Below are 14,519 nucleotides of genomic sequence, written 5' to 3'. Positions count from 1 at the left end.
AAAAAGGGGTCCAGAATCCGGTGACACTGCGTAAAAAAAAAAAAAAGAAGGAAAAAAAAAAAAGAAAAAAGAAAAAGGAAAAAGCAAAAACGCAGCCAGTCTCGACACCCGGGGAAAATCGGCGCGTGGGTGATTCTTCAAAAGCCCCGAGTGGAAAATGCGCGCGCTTGAATTTTCTCCTGATGCGCGCCGGGATCACTGGCGAATGAAGAAAGAGGATGGCAAAGCGCGACCAGGAAATGGAGAGAAGGAGAGTGAGACAGAGGGAGAGAGAGTGAGAGGGAGAGGGTAAGGGAGGACGAGTGCTCTCGCACGTGTTAAATGGGATTTTACGAGCGACGCGTGGCGAAGGAAAAGCAGTTTCACGAAATTAACACCCGCCGAAGCGAGTGAACTCGTAAAAAAATATAATCGATATTTTCGTACGGGCGTAAGTACTTTTCCCCATCTCTCTTTCTCATTCTTTCTCTCTCTCTCTCTCTCTCTCTCTCTCTCTCTTTCTCTCCCTCCCTCCCTCTCTTGTCTGCGTTCACATTGAGTCACGCTTCTCTTCCCTCGGAACACGCACTTACACATATACATGCTATTATACATCACATCTCTCTCTCTCTTCCCCCTTCTCTTCCGCCACTGACAGTAGCGTAGAAGATTAATTTGTTTTACTCGTGTCTCGGAGTTTAATATTTTTCATTAGATCTCGCCTCGCTCGTTTCCCCCGGCTCCTATTGGCGTACATTTATATTGTTGCAGCCGTGGAGACTGTCTCGCGACGCGTATCATCACGTGGAAATTCGCGGACAAACTTTGCGCCATCTATGCAAAGCTCCTTCGGGACCTTGATACACACTCCGCGCTTCGACGAAACTTGTAATTTTTGCCTGCACGCGATCAAAACGCCGTTCCCACTTACCACCAGATAACTGTATTTTACGAAAATTTCAGTCTTCTCGATTGTTTATCACACAAAAAATATCCGGATTGATCGTTTATCGAACTTATTTGGTTAAACGTTAGGTGATTAATAGGTTAGGTTTGATTGAGACGTAGCACAAGTTCGTAAATTTTGACACGTTAAAGGAATAAATTTTTAGTGGAGATTAGGATTTTTCAATATTATTTTGGCATTAATAAAAATATAATGTGCGTGAATAATAAGTGTTATTTTCATTATTCTGAAGTAAGTACCCATAACTTGTATATTGAAACGTTTCTACAAATTTTTCACCGTGTTTAATGCTTTTCTTCTTTTACAAAAATTAAAAAAAAAAAAAAAACCATTTCAGAAAATCGTGTTATTTAAATCGAACAACATCGATGTACCGACATCCGTTAATCGTTGACGTTTTTGAATCACGAGTGTACAATTCAATTTACAAACGAGCGTGACGAATCGATAAACAAATCTTGTTCAAGATTAATCCAGATACAGCGATAACATGAGAATCATCAAACGTATTCATTTAGAGGGTGGCATTGTTAAGACTAATAATTAAAGTTCAAGAAGTCAATCGCGCGATATATTAATCGTCGAAATATTAACATTCTTTATTTATTGACGTTTAATCGTAACTCAGGAATAATTCGTTCTACAGACGCGGTTCAATTTTATTTTTGATACGATTGGCAATCGTGGCCGAAGTGCACGTAGTTTTGAAAGGCGCTTAACCAGAATCAGACACGACTCTTGTTATTTTGTATCTTGTTACTTTTTCCCCCTGGAAGAGAGAGGCAGTCACGAAGGTAACCAACGAGATAAATAGACTTCGGCCTTCGCATTGCTCGAATTTTCCAAAAACTTTCGAAATCGATGGTTAAGTATCTCGTTGTTCGTACACGTGTGTGTGATTTGTTCCCTCGATCTCGTATTATAAAGTCACACTTATGTTTCCCTCGGTTGTTAAGTCGTTCGAGCGTGACGATTACAAATCAATGAAATCTCAGTGGGTTATTAGAAAATCAGCGCGTGACTACGTTCTACTTTGTAGATCGACGAGTTCCTTACGCCATTGCGATCATGGAGACACGCAAGCCCATATGCATGGCTGCGCGTCCAAGTAGAGATGTGTATAAGTACCTATACAATCACGCGTACGTAAATACATGCACGCGAACCTCGGACAATTGCGTTTGTCTTCTCTCCTTCTCTATTCCGGTTCCCTCTTCGTCTTTCCTTCTGCTCTTTCCTTCCTTCTTTCCCTCTCACGGACCTTTTTCCCACTGTCATTCCTTCCTTTTTCATTTTTCTCTCCCTCACCGTCAATTCTCTCTTCGTCCTCCCCCCCTTCCGTTTCAATCTTCCTTCTTCGCCCTCGCCTTTCTCTTCCTGACTTTTTTTATCATTCTCGTTGCCCTCTCTTCTATTTTTCCTCCTTTTTCATCCTTCTCGTCCGTTTCTCTTTGACTCCTATTTTCTTTTTCTTTCTTTCGCTGAAGTTCTATTTCTACTCCCTACCCCCCCTTTTTTTTTTCACTCTAGCAAACTGTTTCTCATTCTTTTTCCTTTGCTCTTTATTCGTCTCCAGTACCTCTCATCTTTCTTTCTTTCCGTTTCTATTCGCGCCATTGTTCTTTCTGTCGCCGCGATCCTTTGCTATACACGACCTTTCCCTTTTCACCGATGATATAATCACAGAGCAAACTTAGTGCGCATGCGCACTCACTCTCATCACTTGATGAACCAAGACCAAGGTGAAAATTTGAAAATTTCACCGTTCGCTTTGTCGTGGCCATAGCCTTCACGGTCCGCCGCTTTCTCAGAATTCGTTCGTTCGTCGGTTACGATCCTTCTCTCGGTTCGGAATATGTTATGCCACCAGTTGGTTCCGCGTTTACAAACTTTAGGGAAAATATCGATATATCGATATATCAGCTATTCAATCATATCGATATAATAAAACATTGATATTTATTTTCTGTTTATTTGAAAGGATTTTCTAGAAATTTCAATTAAGTTTTTATAAATTTTCCAATCCAACGATTATTTGAAATATTATTATGATAACAAATAATAATTATTTTCGGATTAAAGATTTTATTTCTTTCTAACTTCAGAAGAGTTTTGCTTAAAATTCGAATAAAAGGAAAAAGAAGTCATTACATTATCAAAAATATTGAAATCTATCAAACAATTATCGATAGTTTCGATAATATCGAATCTTATCGATATTTGCTAGTATATCGATATTACCAAAATATCGATATTTAGTCGCCATGTTTAGTTACCACTGGGACGAATGTCGTATAATATTTCAACGATTGTTGTGCCATTTCTGGATATTTTAATAACATATCTACTTCGTAACTTAATAATACTATACCAATTATTGAAATTAGAATTAAATTGTCGATATATTCGTGTTTAATTCAACGTCGATGTTTACTTTGTTGCAAAAACGTTACATAACCTCTCACAGTAGGTAAGTTTTTTTAACGATCTTAGTTAAATCCGATGAGAAAAACTTGACTGATTGATGCCGAATTCGTAGAAATTGCGTAATATTTATAAAACTGTAATAAAATTGAAAGTATTTAGAAAGAGAAAGAGATCTAGTACACGATGGGCAGTTTGTTTTCGTTAATTTCAGTTCTCCATTCATCGGTGGGATACGATGAACTCTAGAGATAAACAGTCACCTATTGAAATGGAAATTATGCGTATGCGTTATTTATGAAATTACGTAAGACAATTTTTTTCGCGGCCAGAATCTCTTCAAACGACTTTACGCTAATGTAAACGATAGTCGATTTGTACGAGGAGTGTCGTTGACCGTACTTGACAATCACTTTCTAACTTAAATTTGATCTGAAATCTACGCCGTTGCGTCTTTCTTATCCACGTTCGTTTTTCTGTGTCAATTTTTTCTTTTCCTTCTTTTTTTCTTCGGTTATTTCTTTTCTTCGGAAAACTCGATGTAAACTCGAACAGTTTGTCTAGACCGTTTACGTTTTTCTATAAAAATCGTTCCAACTTTAAAATGTTCGGTTACAAGCTCGTTAACCTCCTTCATCCGACGATGGTTTTAACGAAACGCGAGATTAGTTTCGAAACGAGGGAGGGGAAAGAAAAAAGAAGAGAGGAAGGGAATCTACGAAAGAAGTCCTTGGTGAAATCCGATTTAATTTCATTCTCCGATTCCTTCCAGCGGCCTGGAAATTTTTTTTTTTTTCTCTCCTCTCTTTCTCGACTCTCTTGGTTCCGCTGTCGATATTACGAAACGAAACGAAACGAAACGAAACGAAACGTCGCGTCGTCGATGCATGCGTCTCAAAGACTCGATAATCGAATAATCCGGCGCCAATTGAATTTTTCGTCGCGAGTCCCTTTCTTTTTTTTTTTTTTTTTTCTTTTTTCCCTTTTCTTTTTTCCAAGGCCACACCTTCCCTCATCGCGGTTGCAAATTCCTTTTTTACCCTTCCATCTCGTTTCTCTCGTTTCACCGTCTGTCTTTCTGTCCCCCTGCACTCCCCCCTTCCCTGTCGCCCCTTTTGCTTCTCCTCGTCGGCGGCCAGAAACGGGAAACGCCTGAACTATCGATCGAATTACGTAACTAGAGGCAGAGAGGCCGGTAATCTCGTTTTTCTAATGAACTTCGTAGCGAGCGAATGCCCCTTACGTCGAACAACGAATCGTGCGCCATATTTCGTCGCTCGATCAAAAGTAAAGCGCTCACTCCTACATCTCTTCCTTTCCCCCGCGAGCCCCTCGTCACCGCTTCAACCCCTCGTGAAGATATCGACTGGATTTCTCGAGTTCTTCCAGTCGTTCGCGGTATTTTGATATTTCGGTCGAGAAATTTATAAGGATATTAATCAACGGAACGCGGCAAGTTCGAGTTTTCGAGAGAATCATCGACTCGTTTTCCCACGTGCGTTTATACCAATGGCATGTCAAAAGTAGAAAACGGTTACGCTTTCTCAGACGTTAAACGAGAATAATATGGATTACACGGCGAGCTGCCGTTCGTATCGCATTTATTATATTTTTCCTGCATTGATAATGACAATGATCGTGTCCTTCGCTTTCACGATTATATTCACGTTGCTTCAAAAAAAATCCTATTCACCGTAAAATTGGAACGAGAGAAAGATAGGTGAAAATTTTCGGTGCGTCGAGGTCAAGCGTTAAAGTCTCCGGCGTCGCGTGGAAAAACGTTACATCTATATACGGTATATCTCGGTCTCTCAGTTCCTGTACCAGGAACACCCACGTGCGCCAGTATGCAAAACTCTCTGGAAAAGAAAAAAAAAATACGAAGAGAGAGAAAGAGAGAGAAAGAGAGCATCTTTCCTTGTCTCAACGGGCAAAACGACTAAAAAAAAAAAAAAAAAAGATCAAAAATCCGCAACGATCGCGAGACAACGGTGTCTCTCGAAAGCTCGTGCCGACGTGGCGTTATTGCATCGAGCCAACGAGGCCGCGCATATCAATAAATAACGGTAAGGCAGCGTTAACAACNGGGGGGGGGGGTGAAAGTGCCCGGGGATCGTAATGACTCGATATGAAACCCGGGCAGTGCAATTTCTTTCTTCTTCTGCCCTTTCCTTCCTCCCCCGCGCGTCTCGACGTCTTCCTCTTTTTTCATCGCAGTATTTCCCCATAAAAGCGGCCCGGCATAATAAAAAGCGTTATATAGCTGGCACTGAAAAGTAACGCGCGTCTCTCTCTTTCTCGCTCGCTCATTCTCTTTCTTTACCTCTCCCCCGTCTTCCTTCCTCCCTACTTGATCCGTTTCGACCGTGTACGCGTGTATATACGTGTGTGTATATACACACACACACGCGTGGAGACGCGAGTGTCCTTCCGTACGTGCATGCGCGCGCGTGGCTGTGTGGGTACGTGTAAGAAACAGACACGAGGCGGCGTAAGGTCTTTTACGGCCTTATTTGCGGAGACGTAAAAATCGCGAAAATCAATACGGAACTTCTAACATTAAATATTCAGGCTATTGACTGGGCGGGGCCGAGAGCCAGACACTCTTTCGTACTTGAGAGTTCTTCGGCCTCCACCATGGGAAACCCATTCTTCCGCGATCGCGATACTACCATTCGCTTTCCAGAAAACACAGCTGCCTCCAGATGTTTCACGATGCATCGCGTTTCCTTCTTCGAAACGTGCTCGCGTTATTTCTTTTTTTTTTTTTTGCCAGCGAGAGCGCAACTTGCTGCGACGCGTGCTTCCGTTCGATCTTTATGTTGGTTATGCAAATTTATCGGATCGATTTTTGAATTCAATTATTTTCTAAGAGATTTGCATAGGATGGATTGATTTATAAAACGATTAACATGAACAAATATTTACTTTCCGTTGCGTGTTATTTTTCCGGCATGGTATAACATGGTATACGTTCGAGTGTTTCAAACTTGGCGCGTTTTTCTCGTGTTTACATCGTGCCAAAGATTCTGAAGAAATTTTATTCGTATACTTTCGAGAAACGCGTTAGGCTGTACGATTCGATATTTGAAAATAATAAAATCTGAATATCTTTTTGGAATGAAAAATCCAGATATATTATTTTTGATTATATATATATTATATTATATATATATATTATTTTTGATGTTATGTTAGGTTAAAAAAAAAAATATATATATATAACCTATAACTTGAAAAGTAATTAATTTAAGAAGAATAAACATTTTTCAATTTGAATCATCCATGTACTTGTTAATCATATTCTCGTTTCGTGTCCACTTTCTTTCGCAATCGATCGATATCCTTTTGCTGAAAATAACGAATTGTTTATATATCGTTCGTGCAGATTTTTGATAACTCTTTTCACCAGATGTATACGTCAGAACGTATACGAAACCTTTTTTTTTTTTTTTTTCCTCCCCAGAAAAAATAATAAGATATTTGATGCTCGTTATAATTAAAAACGATTTTCATGTGCGATGTGATCAATATTGAAATGACAATTTTCAAAGAGCGAAACGAGGATATTCGAGGCTCCTTTTGACGGAAAATTGTTTGATGCATGAAACGATTAACGTTTTAACTGAGCAATTATTTCCAGGGAAAAGCACAATATCCGACGTTCTTTCTGTAACCGGCAATCAAATTCAACGTTTGCAATTGGTTGAATCGTTTCGGTTACGTTTGTTGAAAAATCGGACAATTTGATACACAACACGATAATACGGGACCTTATTGGACGGTAAACATTTGTTTCACCGAAACAAAAGGGGGAGGGGGAGGGAGGAGGGGGGAGGAATCGTAACAATGAAAAAACACAAAAGGGGAACAAATTCGCGAAAAACTACGGCGTAGGCCGGTTAAAGGGTTAAGGAATAAATAATTCGGAACGAAAAACGAAACACGAGTTTTTTTTTGCAAATGTAACAATACCGCGGTACGGAATTAATACGTATGTATTCCACAGTTGCCTCTTTTTTTTTTTTTTTTTTTTTTTACTTGCATGTAAAATTCTATTGTCGTTCCGCAGAATAATTTTCAAGGAATTACGCGAACGCTCTTGTGTTGTGGGGGAGTCGATAGAAACCACGCTCGAGCGACAAAAAAAAAGTCGAGATGAGAGAAAAAGACAGTTGAAGAGGGAGGGGGAAAAAAAAGGAGAGAGAGAGAGGAACACGATTTACGGTGGGCTTACGTTTCGTGAAATAAAATGCAAATTCGTAGGAAAAATCATACACGCTCGTGTCCCGTTCGGTTGACAATTAGAAACCACCATTCGATCGAGTAAAATACAGCTTCCATATTTGAAATAATTTCTTTCTCTATAAAAAAAGTTGTATTTTTTCATTGTTTCTAGATATTTCTTCGCCAATGAATATTTTATCAATGCACGTGAAATATATAGAAACGAATGATTTCCTAACCTATACAAGAAACGTTCTTCCATCTTACGATAGTTTCTCGAACGATTCCAAACTCAGTGGCGCCTAATTTGAAGTATAATAAGAATCGGATTTCGCCTTTTTGCAAGAAGAGAGTCATGGAAGATGTTTCTCGTCTGCATTCAGCTCTCTCGCAGAGAGAAATTACTATTCAGAAAGTTGGAATAAATATGTGTTCGATTTTCAAATCCGATATTTTTCATAACAATTAAACAATTTAATTCAATTTCATTTAAACTTGCAAAAATAAATATTTTTCTCTCTAGAAATTTTCTCGAAAGAAAAAAATAACAAGAAAAAGATAGATTAAAGGTTCTTACCAACGCTTCAAATATACATTTTTAACTAACGCTTTAACGATAAATCGGTATAGTTTATTAAAAGAAACTGATTTTATCGCGTCTACACTTGTGATAATTTTGTTCGTTTTGAGAGAAAGAGAAAGAGAAAGAGCATCGATAGAAAGAAAAATACAAGTACAGAACAAAGAAAAAAAAAAAAAAAATAATAATTTTCCCTGTTAAAAAAACAGAGTGGTTCACGAGGAAGGTGTTGAATACACTTGATGAGTGTTGATCTGTGCCGATGATAGGTGACAAATCTGGGCTAAGCTACGCTGATTTACGAGGGTTGAATTGGAAACGGTGCACGCTCGGTTTAGCCTCGGACAAACAAACAAGATAATGAACGAGAACGAAGTAATAAATTTTTCCCCAGATATTGAGAACAATTTATATTCTACATAATAGGGATATCGATATCTTTTAAACTTTAAGCGCGCCTCGGTTGCAGGGGAACGTTTCCGCCGTGCGAAATCCCGATCATTTTAAATCGAAACTGAGGAAATAAATTCCGATCGGACGAGGCGCATCGTTTACGAGATCTATACCTTCTCTATTTCGCGACAACCGGATTATACGAAAAGGTAAAGGGTTGTGAGAAAAATTACGATCGATATCCGGAGATGGATATCGACGGAGGATATCGTGTCGTTTAATAAAATGACTTGTGTCGGCAAATAAAATCACGATTGACAGGAATATCGGTTGTTTAACGGTGCTAAATATGCACGTGGGCGTGCGAAGCCGTTCTTGGACAGTTTTAAGCCCGTTTCGCACACACGATCGATCTCTGTGCCGATTTTAGAATATCTGGTGTCTCTATACTTGTGTATAAACCGATCTGACCTGAATACAAACCGTGTTTCAGTGTTCCTCAAGGCCTTTTCATATCGACTCGATTTAATTTAATACAGCTTCCCTTCGATTCTACCTCGCCTATTTAGGATTGATTTAGATCTCTATCAGATTCTCCACCTCAATTGGGAATCCATTCGATCGGGTGCCTGTTCTTTTGTTTTTTTTTTTTTTTTTTTTTTTTTTTTTTTTTTTTTTTTTTTTTTTTTTTTTTCGTCTCTGGATAGGTCGAGTTTAAGAATTAACGTCGATCGATACGATTTATTTTCGTCACGTTGCTTCGACGCAATATACGTGCGTTCGCATTATAGTTCGGTTATTATGTCGATGATAGTGATTCGGAAAAGCAGAGGAGTTGAAAATCGGTTGACACTTGGCGGGATATTACAAACCCATCAAGAAAATTGCAAAACAATATTTTTTAACGTTAAGAATGAGATTTATAAACCTATCAATCACTTTCTCCTCTACAATCATCCTTCTGCAAATTCTGCACTTTACTTAGCAGCAAATACACCGGCAAAGTCAACAGGTGTTGCAACAAATCAAGTTTCAAGTCTCTACCGTAAACACACTTTCTAATCTTTTGAATTAGTAAATTTCATTGCTCTCTGCTAGGAAATAATATTAGAAGTACGATCAAAATTACTTTTACCTGGACAAGGCAGAAATAAACGTTTATTTAAAATTTCCTTTTTTTTTTTTTTTTTTTAATATTCTTCCAATACGGAGAAGGAAGAAACAATTTATCCATAACGGATAACAGATTATCTTATTTTATCAATTTCAAAGTTACCAGATTTTATTTCTAACCTCCCCTATTCTACCCTACTTTCCCCCACCACGATATTCCAAGCACGTGTGCAACTCGAGAGCAGTGAAATCTTTTTCTTCTTCTTTCTCCTCCCCGTATCGAAAGCAGCGTCAAGTCAAGGAAGGTGTGTAACAAGCTTCAAGGCACGAGAAGAGAAAAAAAAGAAAAAAAAAAAAAAAAAAAAAAAAAAAAAAGAATCACAGCGGTCAGAGAACGAGAGAGTAGCCTGTTCGTCGAGTGCTTCATTGACTTTCATGACAGATCTGCACATAGTAGCCGGCTCAGGCGTCCAAGCGGAAATACATATTTTATCCGGCGGTGTTCGGGAAGCACCGCTTAAGAATTCGATCATCTCCACGATCTTCGTGTATACGTTCAACATGTATGTATGTATGTATGTATGTTTGTGTGTGTGTGTGCGCGCATATAACGGCTCTACAACGGCTCTATAACGGCTCACGTGTGGCATGCCAGTTTTCGGGGTAATTAATGAAGAGCGACACAGCGTCGCGTGCCCTTATCCGCACACCTATGAATTAACTCTGTCGGGTCCTCAATTTTCAACGTTCTTGATTTTCTCGTATATATATATGTATGTGTGTATGCGCGTATATACGTGTGTGAGCGAGTGTATACCCATCGAGGAATATTTGTCAAGGACGAGTTTTGTCGGTCATGTCCCCCACGCTGTTGTAACCGGTTTGCCTCGGTTTAATGGTCGATTTGCAAGCGTCAAAAGTTTTCGACGGATCGTTTAGCCCCTTCATTAACGGCCGCCCTTCTCGCTTTTGTTTTTTCGCAGGTGGTTCTGTCAGCGTGCAGCACGTACTTCGACACGATTTTGTCCCAGTACGAGGAGAAGGACCCCATTGTCATAATGCGGGACGTCAAGTTCTCAGACATCAAAGTGCTGGTCGAGTTCATGTACAAGGGAGAGATTAACATCGACCATGTGAGTGATCTGTAACTTTTTGTAACGGGTTGAACGTTGAACAACGATGGGATCAAAAATATAAAATTGGGTGTGTAGTGGTGTGTGCCGATCGAACGGTGTGCGTGGATAGATTCGAAACTTTTGCGATTAAATTCGATTAAAAAAATTTATTCGATCGGGATTTGCCTGATTCGGTTTGATAATGTTTGTTTAACTGTGCCATTTCTCTGACGTTTCACAATTATTTTTAATAATTTTAACCTATATTGCTATCGAGGCATAATTTATGGTCGACAAGTTTTAATTTTGAAATTTTAATTTTAATTCATATCGATGCTTTCTTTTCGTTTATAACATCGAATCTATTTTTCGATTATTATTTTTATGAGATTTCAAAAAAAAAAAAATACTTGATACGTAACTATGAAAAATATTTACATTACTGTATTTATTATATCGTTTATATACTACGCCGTAATTTCGCTTACAAAGATAATTCCAGAAAAATGAGTAAAAAAAAAAAAAAACAGTTAGGATTCGAAACATTGCTGTAATTAAATGCAAATATAATATATTAAATTTCACATAATTAAATTTTGTTTTAAGTTTGATATTATAAAAATGAAATGGAACGTGATAATGAAACACTTTACTAAAAAATGAGAAGGAACAGGATAAGAGAATGTCTACTGCATGTGCAAATACACTTTTTACAATCATTGCATATATTCGAATTCTATAAATATATTCATTTCAAAATTCGAAATTATTCTATAATGCATTAAGTACTTAATAGCGAGTACTTAATAAGAAAATATAATTTTTTGTAATCGAATCCTACGAAATAAATCTTTCAATATTAAATTTCACTAGATTTCGTGAATTTAATATTTACAAGTTTTAATCTATCTAACTTGGAATATCTCAGATTTCTAAAGTACTTACACAAAATTCGAAATTATCCAATTATCAGATTCGAATTTACTTGCGATATCATATAAGTTCAAAAAAGTAAAAAGATAAAAGTAAAAATACAAAATAATTAAAACTGCAAATTTTTATCCTTTAAAACAATCTTCGAAGAATTTGATACGATATCTACATCGGTTATTTAATTATTTAAAAGAGTTTAAAAATCGTTCTGCTTGAATTATGTTTAATTATCTTGTCACATTTTGTTAAATATCAAGATCAGATTATCTTTCAATTTCAATTTTAATTATGGAATCAAAAAAAAAGTCTGTTGGTGCTAAATCAGAAGAGTAAAAAACGATGTTACTGATATGTGTGCAGATGCATAGCTATGCATATAATGCAACAGTTTTTAGCTGAAAAAGGAATTTCTGTACAAAACCACGCTCTTTACTTTTCTGGTTTGGCACTACCAGACTTTTTCATACCATAATTAAAATTAAAATTGAAATGTACATTGAAATTAAATTATACGAATTCAAAGATTAGAAAAAAAAAAATTTTAAATTTGCAGTTTTACGTATCATTATTTCGCATTTTTCGACTAGTCTCATTACTTTCGATCTTTTAAATTCCCACGAATATAGAATATTAATATATTCATAAAATAACTTTGAAGGATTGATTTTACAAACCAAAACAAATATAAAAGTTCATGTACAAAAATATAAGTTAAGTCTTATTTATTAAGTTATAAATAATTTAAATTTGTCTTGGATGAAATAAAGTGAGAACAAAATACAGGTATAACGAAAACAAAACAATTTTTTTCATCTCGTTTCAATTAATGATAAATTTCAATCGCTTATAATTTAATAAATAAACTTCAATCGAAATTTTTATATTTGTACCAATATTTATACTTGTTTTGATTTCTAGAATTTCTAGAATTTTTAGAATTTCTAGAATTTAACATTCTAAAAGTTTTCGTACGAATATATATTAATATTCTTTATTAACATATATTTGATCCTATCGTAAGTCTAACCTTACCTTATACCGAACGCGAATCGAAGATAGTTAGATGGAGGACATTGTTGAAACGTTGACTTTCGAGAAACAAGACTGGCCAACCGTTCGAACGTCGAAATTAAAACTGATTAAAGAAATAAAGTCCGCGGAACGTAGACTCTTTCGCCTCTTCTCAGACACGATGAACGACTTATTTACATCGTGGACATTTATGAGGGCACTTGTGTCTCGCTGACGGAGGGAAAAATATCGCGGGGGACAGGGCAGGAACGCGACTGGCCTCAATTTATTAATAATTGAAGATTCTTGCTCTTCGATGTTTCGAGCATACCACGCTTCAAAGCGACTCGAACTTCCCATTAATCCGCAGGCAAAAATCCTCGCGAAGATGCAATTTGTTTTGTCAATCGTTTCTTTCTTTGCTCCTATCTTTCCTTTTTTTATTCTTGTTATCAAGAGTAATCGAACAAAAGGGAGAAGGACCACTTTGTCGTCCGGAGAAAGCCATCGATAAAAATCGGAATAGTGGCATTATTATACCAGTGGTTAATTAACGATCGAAAAGTTTTTGTTTTTAATAAAGATTCGTTTGAATCTTTGAATTTTTATGGTTGAAATGATTTTTTTAATTATAAAAATATAATCTTTGATATAAAATTCTTAATTAACATATAACAGACAAGAACTTTATAGGTTATATTACATTGTAGATTACAAATTCTGTTTATTTGAGAATATTTCCACTCAATTTTTGAATATTTATCTTAAACTGCATATTTTCCATTATTATATATACAATAGTTTTTATACATATGCAGGATTTATCTTCTTCTATAAAAAGGTCTATCATTAAACAAAGAACCCATTGAATTTTATAACCTCTAAGCATAGTAATGAAATAATTCAATATAGAATCGCATAATTAATCTATCACTTTATTACTCACAAATAATCACAATAAAAAAACTAACAAAATTTATGTCAAAGATGAACAAGTATAAAGAATCAAGTAGCGAAGAATTTCATCGATATGTCTCGCAAAAACCGACACTGTTATTCTCGTTACCAGACGCTTAGTTTCTCTTCGCTGTTACAACAATTCGACATCGTCCCTACGAAAGCAAGGAATATCATACGAAGCCTGAGAGATGTCGTGGTGTACCGTTTCGGATGACTCACGAAATATATGAAGTCGAACGTGTATCGTTTAAACGTGCAAGAATCGTATTCAGGTTGCGAAGAGAATCCCGAGAGCAAGCAACGGGTTCTCTCTCGATTCTTCCGTGTTTCTAGTCGTGATCAAGCGCGCAGTTAGATTCACGAGAGCTTTCTCCGTGGTGGCGCTGCGGTGGCCACGATTTGCCTGCGAAAAATCCGGCTCTGGTGAAAATATGTTCACGGCGTATCGGGCCGACGATCCGTCGATGTGTTCGATCGTGGCCTTTAGGTTTAAGAGTTTTTCAAGCTCGATCGGATTTAAACGAGGTCGGAGGCCGCGTTGTTTTTTCATTCGTTTTCTTGCACACGAAGTTAGAAACACGAAAGACAACCACAGACAAAGATCGAAGACAACGACGATGGTGGTGACGTTTGTTTCTGAAATACACATTATTCCCGGTACGCTGGCTGCCGGAGACGCTGACCCACATAAGCATTTTTCCAATTCCATTCGTGGCTGATAGAAAGCCGCGGAGAATCGTTTGTGTAGAAAGTTCTCATATTATTTAGCATTCTCTCGGTCGTTCGGCTATTATTACGGTGAAAATTGGCAAATAGT

The 14,519-nt window shown here is 37.2% G+C and overlaps 1 protein-coding gene across 1 annotated transcript in view; it reads left to right on the top strand.

The window, feature by feature from the left end:
* Positions 1–14,519, top strand: part of LOC102672317 — an 86,479-nt gene that overhangs the window by 67,253 nt on the left and 4,707 nt on the right. The window contains exon 4 of the mRNA XM_031514271.1: positions 10,667–10,816. Within this exon, the coding sequence (XP_031370131.1) occupies positions 10,667–10,816 (150 nt within the window). The remainder of the gene's footprint in view (positions 1–10,666; positions 10,817–14,519) is intronic.

Source organism: Apis dorsata, unplaced genomic scaffold (genome assembly GCF_000469605.1).
Source record: "Apis dorsata unplaced genomic scaffold, Apis dorsata 1.3 scaffold_946, whole genome shotgun sequence".
NCBI classification, from domain to species: Eukaryota; Metazoa; Arthropoda; class Insecta; order Hymenoptera; family Apidae; genus Apis; species Apis dorsata.
The sequence above is the reverse complement of the archived record's forward strand: the minus strand, read 5'-3'. Positions and strand labels throughout refer to the sequence as shown.